At 46.8% G+C, this 12,708-nt stretch overlaps 1 protein-coding gene across 1 annotated transcript in view; it reads right to left on the bottom strand.

The window, feature by feature from the left end:
* Nucleotides 1-12,708, bottom strand: part of PITPNC1 (phosphatidylinositol transfer protein cytoplasmic 1) — a 212,413-nt gene that overhangs the window by 69,333 nt on the left and 130,372 nt on the right. Inside the window, exon 5 of the mRNA XM_024572909.4 lies at nt 4,079-4,150. Coding sequence (XP_024428677.2) covers nt 4,079-4,150 — 72 coding nt within the window. The remainder of the gene's footprint in view (nt 1-4,078; nt 4,151-12,708) is intronic.

The following is a 12,708-nucleotide window of genomic DNA, read 5'->3' as shown; positions in this document are numbered from 1 at the left end:
CAACTTCCCCAGGGTCCTGGTTAATGTATTCACAATTTACAGGTTCTCACAATCATAAATAGACTAATTTTAACACAGAGGAGAAGATATTTAAACCTACCCATCTCAATGGGAATTTTTTTAGTACATATTGGATCATGTAAAAAAATTACTTACATGGTAATTGATAATAGGATAACAACAATGTACCCTCTTCAATCACTAATCAATATGATTATCACTAACGTCTTTCAATTTAATTTTTGCTTCTTATCGTCATCAAGTTCATTAAACTTTTGGCAGGTGGGACAGGAAACAGTGCAGACACTGGTCTGGAGGATGGTAGCTGACAAGACCCAGGAAATGCAAAGAAATCAAGTGAGTTTGCTAAATAATTGGGCAAAGCAGTGAGACAAGAGAAATACCCACTACTGCACTGCCTTTTTTTAGAGACTCTGCCTCCCACCAAAAACTCCATTCTCATCCACAGACAGAGCACGTGCCAGCACTCGCCACCCACTTCAGGCCCTAGTTTTGAACCCCTGGACAAAGCTGTCTTTTAATAATTAAAGGAAGCATTACATTACATAAAAATATATTATCATGGTCTGATTAACAAATGTGAATGAAGCCAACGAGGTCTTCCTTTTCTGCCTCCCTGGGACCAACAGCCTTGGACCAGCTGTGTGATCCACAGCTGCTGCTGAATATGTGAACGAGAGAAAGGTGGATTGCCAAAGAAGTCTAATCAAGCCGGGGTTGACCCATCTGGTCCAGTGGCCTCAGAAGCAAGACCTAGGGATCTCTGGAGCACAGCCAGGCACAGGTTGAAATGGGAACTCGGGCAAAAGCACACCTAGGACCTCTTCAGTGTGACAAGATGGTAGGACGTGGACTTGGGCAAGCTGGGTGCCATGACAGAGAGATAAGGAGCTGGCCCGGGGGCAGCCTCCAAAATCAGCGAGTTGGGGAGGAGAGGACACAGAGTACAACAGCTGGCGCTTCTCCCAGTGGACGCACACTGTGTTGCCCACGGCCTAGTGCTTCTCCTGCAGGCCAGCCTATGACTCTGTGGGGGGTGACCTGGTATTGCAAATTCCTAGGAGAGCAGTAACAAAGCTAAATTCCTAGGAGAGTGGTGAAAAGACCGAGAAGGGGTACAAGCTAAGAAATGATAATTATGTGAATTTTTTTGCCATTTGAACTGAGCGGAGTACAACCCAGAAGATCATGCTGTTTCTAGCAACCTGTAGGGATCATGGTGAGGCCACAGGACCCCCTCACACCTCCACAAAGGGAGCAGTTTTTAACTACCCACGAGGACAGAGTGTTAGAGAGAAAGAGAAAGCAAGGGAATTTGTTTGGCAAGACTAAAAGATGTTAAAAAAAATTATCACTGTGCCAGGCAAAGCAATGCAGACATGTCTGATCCGTACCACCCTTTGTCTGATGGTCATTACGATGGTCAAGCCCACTTCATATCCAGCGACTGGCGGTTACTCAAAGGAGTGTAAGTATGCAATGCCATTAAAAATCGCACTGGGAAGGACCCTTCACGACATGTTCAACATAGCATAGTATATGGTTCAATTTAGGAGAGCTGATTAAAAAATAAGTTTATCAATAACCTGAAACATGAACCTAAACGCTAATAGCAGCCATCTCTAAATTATGGAATTAGTGCTGTTTGTTTTCCCCCATGCCTTTTTTGGGGGGTGAAGGGGAGATTTTTCAAGTTTTAATAACCATGTCTTAACTTTCCAATCAGAAAAAAAGCCATTATTTTATAAGGGTTCGAGTTAAACACTGTGTAACGCTATTTTAGACAGTAAGGCTTTGATGAAATTGGCCACCAAAGCACTTCTGATTTCAGGCTGCTGACAAGGAAATGGTCCTGAACTTTTCCCTGGAGGTCACTAACCACCAGGGGATGCTAACCACTGGGGATCCTGAACTACTGGGGGAAGAGTACCCCTGCCAGCTACATTGTTCTTTCCTCTGGAAAGTTCCAGGAACACTGGAGAAGGCATTCAGCTGGGACAGCTGGTAGAAAGATTGATGAATGTCAAATCTTGAGATCTGGTGAGCGTCCTTTGGATTTGAGTCTAACCAGGGGTCAATAAACAGGTTCATTTTCTGTAAAGGGCAAGAGGATGAATATTTTGGGTTCTGTGGACCACATGAGCTTTGTTGCAAATGCCAAACTCTGCTGATGCAGCATGAAAGTAGGGGAGATTATACATAAGGGTGAGTGTGGTTGGGTTGCAATAAAACTGTATTTACAGAAAAAGTAGTTGGCTGACTCCTGATAAACTCTAGGTTTCCTAACTTAGTTCTCGAAGCTGAAGTGACTAGGTACAGGCCAAATCAGCCCCTGTAAACAGATGGGTCATTACTGAATGCAGCTCCACGAGCTCTTGCCATTTTGAGGATCGACCAGTGGTGACTATTCACACCAAAGGAAGGGAATCCCATTACCAAGCTTATGCTTTTTAAAAAATTTTTATTTATTTCTTTTTTAGAGAAGAAGGGAAAAAGAGAGAGAGAAACATCAGTGTGTGATTGCCTCTCATGCACCCCTTACTGGGGACCTGGCCTGCAACCCAGGAACGTGCCCTGACTGGGAATTGAACCTGCTACCCTTTGCTTCGCAGGCTGGCGCTCTATCCACTGAGTCACACCAGCCGGGGCTCAAGCTTATGTTTTTAAGTCATTTAAGATGTAGGTTCTCCCCCCAACTAAACTATGAGTTCCTGAAATTTGACAAATGAGTCTGTATTAAAATGCCATTGGTACAATTCATAGAGTGAAGTATAAATAGAAAGTGTTTGATACCGGCTTGCTGAACACCGAATGAAAGAATGAATGAATGAAGGAGTGTCCTCTCTCACCAAGCTCATGTAAAATGTAGTTCTTGGGTGACACCCCTTGGGAACCACACAAGCTCTGTCCAGGCTGACTCCACCATGAATGGGACAATCTGTGTCCTGCTGAAATTTTCTGGAAGGTTATCGAGACCTTCCAGAAAAAATTGCTCCTGCCCCAGGTAGGAACTTTCTAGAAGATGCTTCTAGAACATGTCAACACAAAGAGCCACAGAGTAGGTCTGGCCAAAGCTGTTCCTTCTGGCAGGTTTCTCAGGTCTTCTTAATGACTGCTTTCATGGGAAAGAAGGCCTTCCAGGTGACGATGTGGATGAGTCCTTAGATCTTGCCGCATGGCATTTAGGATGCACAACCTCCTGCATCCTTTTTTGCCTTCCCGTGGCTTAGTGAAGGCACCAAAGGGGTCGCCTTGTTAGGAAGCTCTCTCTTGCTCACTTTGACACAGTCACAATCTTCATCATTCTCCACAAATGCAAAACACATATGTGAGGTAGAAATTAATGGTGGCGGCCTTGCGGCTGCGAGATCCAGGCTCTTCCCTCAGTGTGCTCTGATGGAACCCACAGCACGGCCTCGGGGTGAAGCTCTTGATGGGTCAAAACACCAGCTCCCAAGGAGGAGGGCATCACTGCTCTGACAGAAAGCAGCTAGGGTAAAAGCCAGGCCAGGAGACAGATTTTAGGCAATACGAATAACGTACCTGGCTGAAATTTAGGAAGAGTCAGAGTGCCCCACGAGGGGAATATCTTGCAGGAGGAGTACGCTGATCTGAAGGTGGGATACGTGTGTACCTGTGTACGTATGTGCACAGAGGCACAGTCCAGGAAACGGATACAGAATGGACACATGTATCTGACTATTCATTTTTGTAAGTAAACATTAATAGTCATTGAGAAGATGTGTGCTTAATCCAAAGATCAGAAACCAAATCTGGGAGTTCCAAGGCCCCCACCATCCTCTCAACACCTGGTTAAAATTACTGAGGTCACAGAAATTTCTGCACATAAAAATGAGAACAAAAGCTGGACAACAAAGTATTCCAGAAAGAAATCCTGTGGCTCTGGCCCTCAGATCCAAAGGTCCGAACCTGTCTGAGGTCCCAGGCACAGATCTTGCTGCTGGCCCTGGACACACGACGGCTTGAAAAGCACTGCGGCTCTCAGAGCCCACGACGCAAAAGCACAGCATGGAATGGGGTGGGGGGGGCTACTCACGCTGTCGTTGCTTCCTTTGTTGTCCTCATACTTGGTTTCTATATGAATGGAGAATTTCGGCAGAAAGGAACACTATGGAAAAAAGAGTAAGGTTTCATTAGCATACCACTTTTTCCCTCTTCACAGCTTCAACATAGCCATGACCATTTGACCAGGAGCACCGTTTGCAAGCGGAAATGCTAAGATATTAGGTCAATATCCGAATTGAGACAAGAGCCGCCTTGGGCAATGTGAACACAATTTTATCTGTGTCAGGCCAGAGAGAATAACCAAGCAATGGAAGGCAAGTCACTGAAGAGGACATTTCTAAAAGGATTATGTTCTGAGTCCTGCAGACTGGAAAAAAGAAAACTCCTGAATCAGAGGCAATGCCAGCTCTGGGTGCTTTCCTCTGGGGGGCAGCTACCACTGCTGGAACCTGGGGCCCCGGCCTTACCCTTTTACAAATATTCACATAAAGCTAGGCAGGTGGTATGGTAGAACCTTAAGGTCATATTGTACGTTACTGAAGTCAGACACACCTGGCTTTTAGTTTTGGGTCTATCACACGATAGCTATGTGACTTTGGACAAGCTGTTTAACTTTTGTGAACCTCAGCAGTATTAAAACAGGGACACTAATTATTACCTGTACTGACACCGTGAGGCTTACATAAAATCATGTGCGTAGAGCACGTGGTGCTGGGCATAGAGTCAGCATTCACTGGGAGGCCACAGCCGAGCTTGACATAAAAGCACCCTCTCTTCTTGCTGGCACAGGGGAGAGAAACCCAAATGCACGTCGCCCTAGTTTCCTGGTCCCATTGAGTTACATTCTATGGATTCAGTGGATTTTAAGTGTTAAGGTAGCTTCAAAAGCAGATTTTGATGAATGTTGATGTAACGTCCCTGCTGCTAGCACCAAGGTGAGCATTAACTTCCCTGGCCAGCAGAAAGGGGGTTGAAGACTATTGGGTAACAGGACCCAGGCAACTCCACTGGGAGCTGCAGGTGCTGGAGAAATGCGAGTTGGGCTGATATACGCTCAGTCCCAAGAGCACGTATTCTATGCCAGGTACTGTCCTAAGTGCCTGCAGATTCTCATTCATTTATTCCTTGTAACCATGCCATGAACTAGGTACTGTTATTATTACCCTGCTCTAAAGATAAGGAAACGGAGGCACAGAGAGGTCAAGATAATGGCTCACAATCACATAGCCCATAAATGGTAGAGTCAGGATTGAAAGTCCGGTGGCCGGGTCCCAGTGTCTGTCCCCACTGGTTCTCGAAGTGGGGTCTCTGCGCCTTGAGCAGCAGCGGTATGGAACTTGTTAGAAGTGCAAATTCTTGGGCCTGGCCCCAGACCCACTGAATGAGAAACTCTGGGGGTGGGGCTCAGGCATCTGTGATTGACTAGCCCTTCAGGGACTGCTGATGCTCACTCCAGTGGGAAAACCACCTTGCTGCTGCATGCATAGGAAGTGAACCGAGAGAATGCATTATCTAAAATCCTGAAGTCCACAGTGCTCACCCTCACCATGTGCTGGTGATTTCCTTTCAGCCCAGCTGAGGCCACCAGGAATCTGTACCATATGGCAGGGGCCTTGGACACACCATTGAAAATTCTCATATCACACGCCTGTGTGATTCCGCATTCAACTGTCTTAATCCGAGTGAAGCAAGTAAGCTGAACCGTGACTAAGGAGACATGGGGACAGTCAATCCCAGTAATTGCCTTGATGGAGAATGTGGCCCTGTGGTTATTCATCGACACTTTCTTTGCTGTCTCCTCTCCAACCTCTCATTCCATAACTGTTGCCCTCACGCCCAGTCCCGGGGAGTTCCAAAGCGGGGCTGCTCCTTGTGAATCGAGACCCTGGAGGACCCAGATGGCTTGGAGGCCCCCAGCAGAGCTCTCCATTGACTTGCAAACTAGGGCAGATGCCCAAGACCCTTTTAAAAACAACAAGCCTTCAGGTAAACAGATTTTGTCCTTTTTAACCCATAATTTATATGAGTCAACCCAACGTGAGTATGGTACCAGCTGGTGAGAGAACACAGCTGCCCAGTGTGGGGAACTGGGTGTGGGTGCATCAGAGTGGAACCCCGCAAAGAGTTTTTATTGGTTGAACCACTAAACCACTTACCTAAGGTCAAAAAATTAACCTTAGCATTTGGGTATTGAACCCAAATATGAGATGCAAAACTCTTATGCAAATTAGCAGGTGTTATTTTTGAGTCCAGGACTTCAGTTATTTTCCTATCAGAATGGCAACGCTGCCTGAGGCTGTGAGTGCACCTGGCGGGCAGGGCAGTGGAGGACCCTGATCAGACGGGCCCACTCCAGGCTGGTCAGCAGTTTTCTCCTAAGACCGTGGTTTGCAACTGATGATTCCCTTGGGGGCTGTGAGGGCTGTTTCTCGGAGCCCCGGAGTGTACACGTGTCTCACGTTAGAAGTCAGATGTGTCTACGGCTCAGGGCGCTTTCAGAGCTGTCACTATAATCTTTCCAGGGGGATGTCCATGTTCAAATGGACATGGATGCCTTTGTCCAAAACAAAGGAGATAAACTTCTGCTTCCCTGTGTAGGCAGCACCTTGAAAAATCCGGCCCACTGGCTCTGACTGGATAGCCCAGTTAGTCAGAGCATCGTCCCGATATGCCAAGGTTGCAGGTTCAATCCCCGGTTGGGCACATACATGAAGTAACCAATGAATACAAACAACAGATTGATGTTTCTCTCTCTCTCTCTCAAGGAAAAAAAATATTCGGGCCCACTAATGCTCGTGGAGATTGGTTATCTCACCTCTGAGTTTCTTCTAAAGCCTTTCTCTTCCTAAGACTCCATGCTTGTTTCACTCTTCCTCCCTCACAGCTGAGAGTTCTGATTCACAGTTTAATGAAGACCTGGACCATGTAATAGAAACACCTACAACTTCCCTCTCCTGCATTTCAGATCTTCTGCTTATTCTTTATGCTACTTCTTATTCTTTGTGAATCAGAGAAAGACATGGCCTTCTTTACCCCAACGGAAACCAATATAATGAGAAGAACTGAGATATAGGAGGCAGCAGACCTGGGCTCAATCTGAGATGTGCTGACTTGGGCAAATGGCTTTACCATTCTGAGCCTCGGTTTCCCCATTTATAGAAAGGGGACAATCCTTCACTACTCTGTAGTAGTGTTGAGAAGTTCAATGAAACATTTAGCTAAACCCTAGCACAGTGCCGGCACATAATGGGTGCACATAGTAAAAAGTATTTGTCTCTTCTCTGGAAACTTATTTCATTATTTGCATCTTGCTTCCTTCCTGCCTAAAAATGAAAGTCTTACATTCTCAAAACAAAACAAAACAAAACAAAACAAAGGAAAAAAATAGGCCTCAAGTTCCCTCGGTTACGTTTCTTTCTGTATCTGCAATCAATCCATGTCTCTGTCTTCCTAATCGAACTCTATTAAGAGTAGTCGATGCTTGCTGCCTCTACGTTCACCTCCCACCTCTCTCAGCCAGAGCAAACCAGAATAAAAATGAATGATTATCAAAGGGTTTTCAAACCAGCATTGCTTTTCCATCCTGTACGCCCTGCACAGCTCTCTACGCTGTTCGATGTCACAGAGCAACTCCTCTTTCCTGAAGCAGGTGCTTCTCAGCTTTCTCTTCCCTCCTCCACCCCTTCAAAGGAGGCGGTCCCTCAGCTTCTGCCCTGCACCCTATTCTCTTGCTCCAAATTCTGTCCCCTGGTGATCTTATCTGCTGAGTTTTCCATGACTAACTTTTTTCCACCCAGCCACCCTTCATGACCACTTTTTTTTGGATGACCCCCCAATTGATATCTCTGACCCAATCTGCTCTTATCACAAGTTGACCTGCCCACAGGCCACCCCCAACAAGGTAACACCAAACTTGAAAGGTCTATACTGAACTTGAATGTTCTATTGCACTGTCTGAGTTTCCTAGGGCTGTTATAGCAAGATTACCATGAACTTGGTGGCTTAAAACAACACAAACTTATCCTCTCACAGTTCTGGAAACTGTAAGTCTGAAATCAAGGTGTTGGCAATGTTGTGCTCCCCAGAAGGCGCTGGAGCCGCCTCTTGCAGTTTTGGTGGTCCCAGTGTTCCTTGGTTTACGGCTGCAAAACTCTAATTGTCTTCTGTCTCTACTCCACCTTCTTCTTTCTCTGTTTCTGTGCCTTCTTTTCTTAGAGTCACCAGTTATTGGATTTGGGCCCAACCTAAGTCTAGTGTGATTTCGTCTCACACCTCACGGTCCTTAACTAATCACATCTGCAAAGATCCTATTGCCACATAAGGTCACATTCGGAGGTGCTGTGGGCATGAATTTTGAGGGGATAACACTCCCACTACACTCACCCATCACGTCCAAAAAACCGCCAAGTCCTCCTGGCTCAGCTTCCCTCCTTACAGGGAAGACATGGAGTCTTCCACAGCTGACCCTACTGCTCTCTGAGGCTCTGCCCTGTATTTATCCCATGGGCCAGTCACAGAAGACTATTTCCCATTCCCTGGAACACTTGGGGCTACATACTTGGGGTTTCGGGGGGTTTTTTGGTCCACAGTTCTCTCAGCCTGAAATTTCCTTCCTAAATCTTACTGCAGACCACCTCAAATACCACTTCAGAATGATTGTCCCCCGTGTGCGGGCAACGTTGTCTGTACCTTTGTCACAGTGTTCATCTCTTTTCCCATTATCACAATCGTCCCTGTGTCTGGCTGAACAAACGGACGATGAGCTCAGATACTACTGCAGCAGAGAGAGATCCCTCCCCGACATGCTGCTGCCATCAGGAATAGAGTAAGTCACGGTCACCCCAGTCATTCAGACATCAAAGCATCTCCTTTAGTTTCAGATTGCTCAAATCTGCTATCCGTGACTTCAGGGCTTCGCTCCAGCTAGGAATATAGCCTCTAACCCGTCATTCTCAGATATCCAGGGGGAGAAAGGAGCACCCCACCTTACAACCCTGCACTTTATCACAATACGCATTATTCCCTAAAGATTTGGACACATTTCTATGGGTAGGGGGGTTGCTGTTGTGCTGAGGGAACTGTCAGGAGTGTGGGGGAGGAAAAAAGTTGGGAACCCTGACATAACCGAACTGGGACACAGTGAGAGAAGAGAGACGTCAGGAGTATCGCCTGTTGGCTGAAACTGGATGGCGTCTAAGGGACTCAGAAGACCTGTGCTTTCTAAGCATGTTGAGTGCTGAAAGTCCCATCTGGCCCACAACAACAGGAAAGCAAGACCAAAACACTCATGGCAGAAGGAATTCCCAGATGGGCCCCCGATTCCCAGTCTACACATCCTGTACAATCCCTCCCAGTCAACGTGGACAAGACCTGTGACTACGGGATAGTAGCTCATTAGATTAGATTACCTGAGTGATCTGATTATGTTGTATCATATAAGACTTGTTTTCAGAAGAAGCAGAGATTCCTTTGCTGGCTTTAAAGAAGTAAGTGGCCATGTTTCGAGAGGGCCACGTGGACAGACGCTGAGGTGGGGCTCCAGGAGCTGCCAGTGACTCACAGAGGCCAGTCAACTAGAAAACTGGACTTCTTTCCCACAGCACAAGGAACTGGGCCCTGCCGACAACCAGCGTGCTTGGAAGAGGGCCCTGAACCTCAGATGAGCCAGGAGCCACGGCTGACACCTTGCTTTCAGCCTGGTGAAATTCTGAGCCAAAGATCCACCTCACCTGGGCCCCACTGGAAATGTCAGATGATAAATTTGTGATGTATGAAGTCACTAAATTTGTGAGAAGTTTGTTACACAGCAATAGAAAATTAATGTAATACCCAACCTCCAGAATCCAACCACTGCTTCCTTTCCAAATCTTCCATCTGGCTCATCTGAGTGAAGTATTACTCACTCTGAGATTGGAACATATTGAGGGAAATGAGGAATTTGCATTCTTTTTTAACTTAGGAGTTCCACCTTTGATGTCATCTGCTTTACCGATGGCCACTGTTTACTCCCAGGGATAACATTTACTAGTAACCGATAGCACTAAGCTTGCGTTAGCTGCTGCCCGGGTGCAGCGGCACACGGCCAACCGACAGGGAGGATGCATGGTGGTTCAGTAGAAAAAGGTTTTGGAGCGAAATAGACTTTAGTTCACATTCCAGCTTCCTTTCTCACAAACTGTGACATGGGGCAAATTCTTAAGCTGCCCAAGCTTCAATTTTCTCATCTGTAAAAGGGAGACAACACCAACCTCAGAGCTGTGGGGTGAGGATTAAATGATATAATGAACGGCCAAGACCAGGCAGTGTCTGGTGGAACAGTCACTGCAGAAATGTTGGCTCATCCCACTGTACCCCTTTCCCAGGAAATCCCACAGGCTACCCGGGGAGAAAACAGGATTGTGGGGGTGGGGGCTGGCCTGCTCTCTAGGTGTGAGGATGAACGGGGAGGTTGGGGCTTCTGGGGCGGTGATAAAGGAGGATGCCTGATTGGTCCTTCCTGCGACAGGAATGGTGGCCAAGACACAGAGCCTGCTGGGCTCCTTCAGCCTTGGTCTGAGACTTCTGACCTGTTTTGTTGCTGAGGACGTCATTATACTTTCTGGGGCCATCCCCTCACTGCCCTCCTTTTCCTGAAGGTTTGGCAGCTCCTTTTTGTGCATGGCAGCTCTCTCCCCGCACTACTTCTCAGCTTTCCCAGACTCCCTGCCAACTCCATGCAGGAAAACAAGAATACTACCGGGATCTCCGTGTACTTTCTTTTTTCCTAGATCTAAAGTCTTTATGCTGGCTGGCTCACGGAGCCTCATTACACAAACAGACTCAAAGGAATTAAGAAATAGCACCAAAAAAAACCAACAGATTTTGGGAGCCGCAGAGTCCCACAAGATGACCCAACTCATAGGCCCAGGGTTGGGGCGGGGACTCCAGAAGAGCGTGGTGGATGGAGCAGGGGAGAGGCTGTGAGGGGCCCTCATCCCCTGCAGCCTGGGGACATAGTGAGTCATTTCAGCACCTCCCTAGTGCTCCTGCCTCCCCTGGGCCCACATTGGATTTGAAATCTTTTTTCTCATGAAAAACCTTTCTTTCTCTCTCTCTCTTGACTAGAAGAGCAGCTTGGCCAGAAGAATCACAACAAACGTTCACTTTATTATATCCAGGATTTGTTTTGCCCTCAACCCCCTAAAATACTAATGATGTCATGGAGCAATTAGGGAAATAAGGCAAAAGTACTCTTGTGATCTCCCCTTTGATTTTCTTGCTTAGATCCCCCCAACCCGGAAGAATCTTGCTAGTAGTGCTGCCACCTGCTCCCTGCCATGACCAGCTTCCTTAGTTGCCGGGATCTGTGTTTCTTTAATGTGCTGTCCATACCCAGGGGCATCCACTGGCATGATCCTCTTCCTATAAAGTGACCATCAAGTACCTGCACAATCAGCACAGAAAAGCAATGGTCCTTTGTTGAACATGTGAATGCTTGTACTTGTATCTTTTGGAAGACATGAGAGAATCTGCAGTCAGAAAGTAGGCCAGGAAGGATGAGCCAAGGACCTGCAAGAAGAATCACTTCCAGACATGAGCACGCTCAGGTTCAGTGTTGCGAAATGAAAGCATCTTATGCAGAGTACAGGGCAGAGCTGAATTTTCAATTCACTACAGACATGCTTCCAAAACATGAAAGAGCTATTTTTAGTCCAGTGATTGATTAGGGTTGCCATGGCAATAAGAAACACTGAGAACCAAACTAAATGCAGCAAGTCTTAAAGAGAAAGGGGCAAACAGACCGGGAATTTCAGTCAGTTTCTGGGTGGTGCTGGAGGCCCTGGTGGCCAGCCCACACCTGCAGAGGGAGAGTGGGCCATGGGAGCCGAGTCTGAGGCTCTCTAAGTGTTCTGCACCTCAGAAGCACACAGTGGCACAACTTCTGGAAGGACGCGCCATTCATTTTGAAGACCATCATTAATGCCACGCTACACTCCCACAGCACACAGTGCATGGGGAAACTAACCTGGTAAGCTAACAGGAGTCAAGCCTGCCCTACAGCAGCTAACACAGTAAAACAAAATCATGCATTCTCTAACAGTGTATTTCTAAAACTTACTTAATGATGCCTCATTTGGGGGGCTTGTTGAAAACAGACTCCAGGCCCCTCTCCTGCTGATTTGCTGAGGGTTCCGGGTTCCCCACATACTGCCCAGGTGTTTCTTAACCCCGGGAAGTTTTAGAATAGCTCTGGGTTGAAATGGTGCAAGGCAAACACTGTCGGCATTCTCCGTGTCCAGTGTGGGCCGGACAGACATGACCCAACACTGAGGTAACAATGATGACCGTGTTGATACTGTGCTTACCATCATCAGGCACTGTTCGAAGTATTTTTTTTTAATCTTCACCCTGAGGACATGCTTACTGACTTTAGAGGAAGAGGAAGAGAGGGAGCAAGAAAGAGAGTCGAAACACTGATGTGAGAAACATCGATGCCATCCCAAAGTAATTCTATTATCACAAGATGTTCCAAATATTCTCTTAACTTCGGTCCACTTTCATGTAAGGAAGATCCTATTATAAAGAGCACTGATAAGTACATAGAAAGGTGTAAATCCAGAAGTTCGGGAATCACTACTTCGTTCATGGAATTTTAGCAGAGGGCTGGACCTGAGAGGTGAG

Source organism: Desmodus rotundus, chromosome 9 (assembly GCF_022682495.2).
Source record: "Desmodus rotundus isolate HL8 chromosome 9, HLdesRot8A.1, whole genome shotgun sequence".
Classification (NCBI taxonomy): domain Eukaryota; kingdom Metazoa; phylum Chordata; class Mammalia; order Chiroptera; family Phyllostomidae; genus Desmodus; species Desmodus rotundus.
Note: the sequence above shows the minus strand (reverse complement) of the source record. Positions and strands in the feature narration are given on the sequence as shown.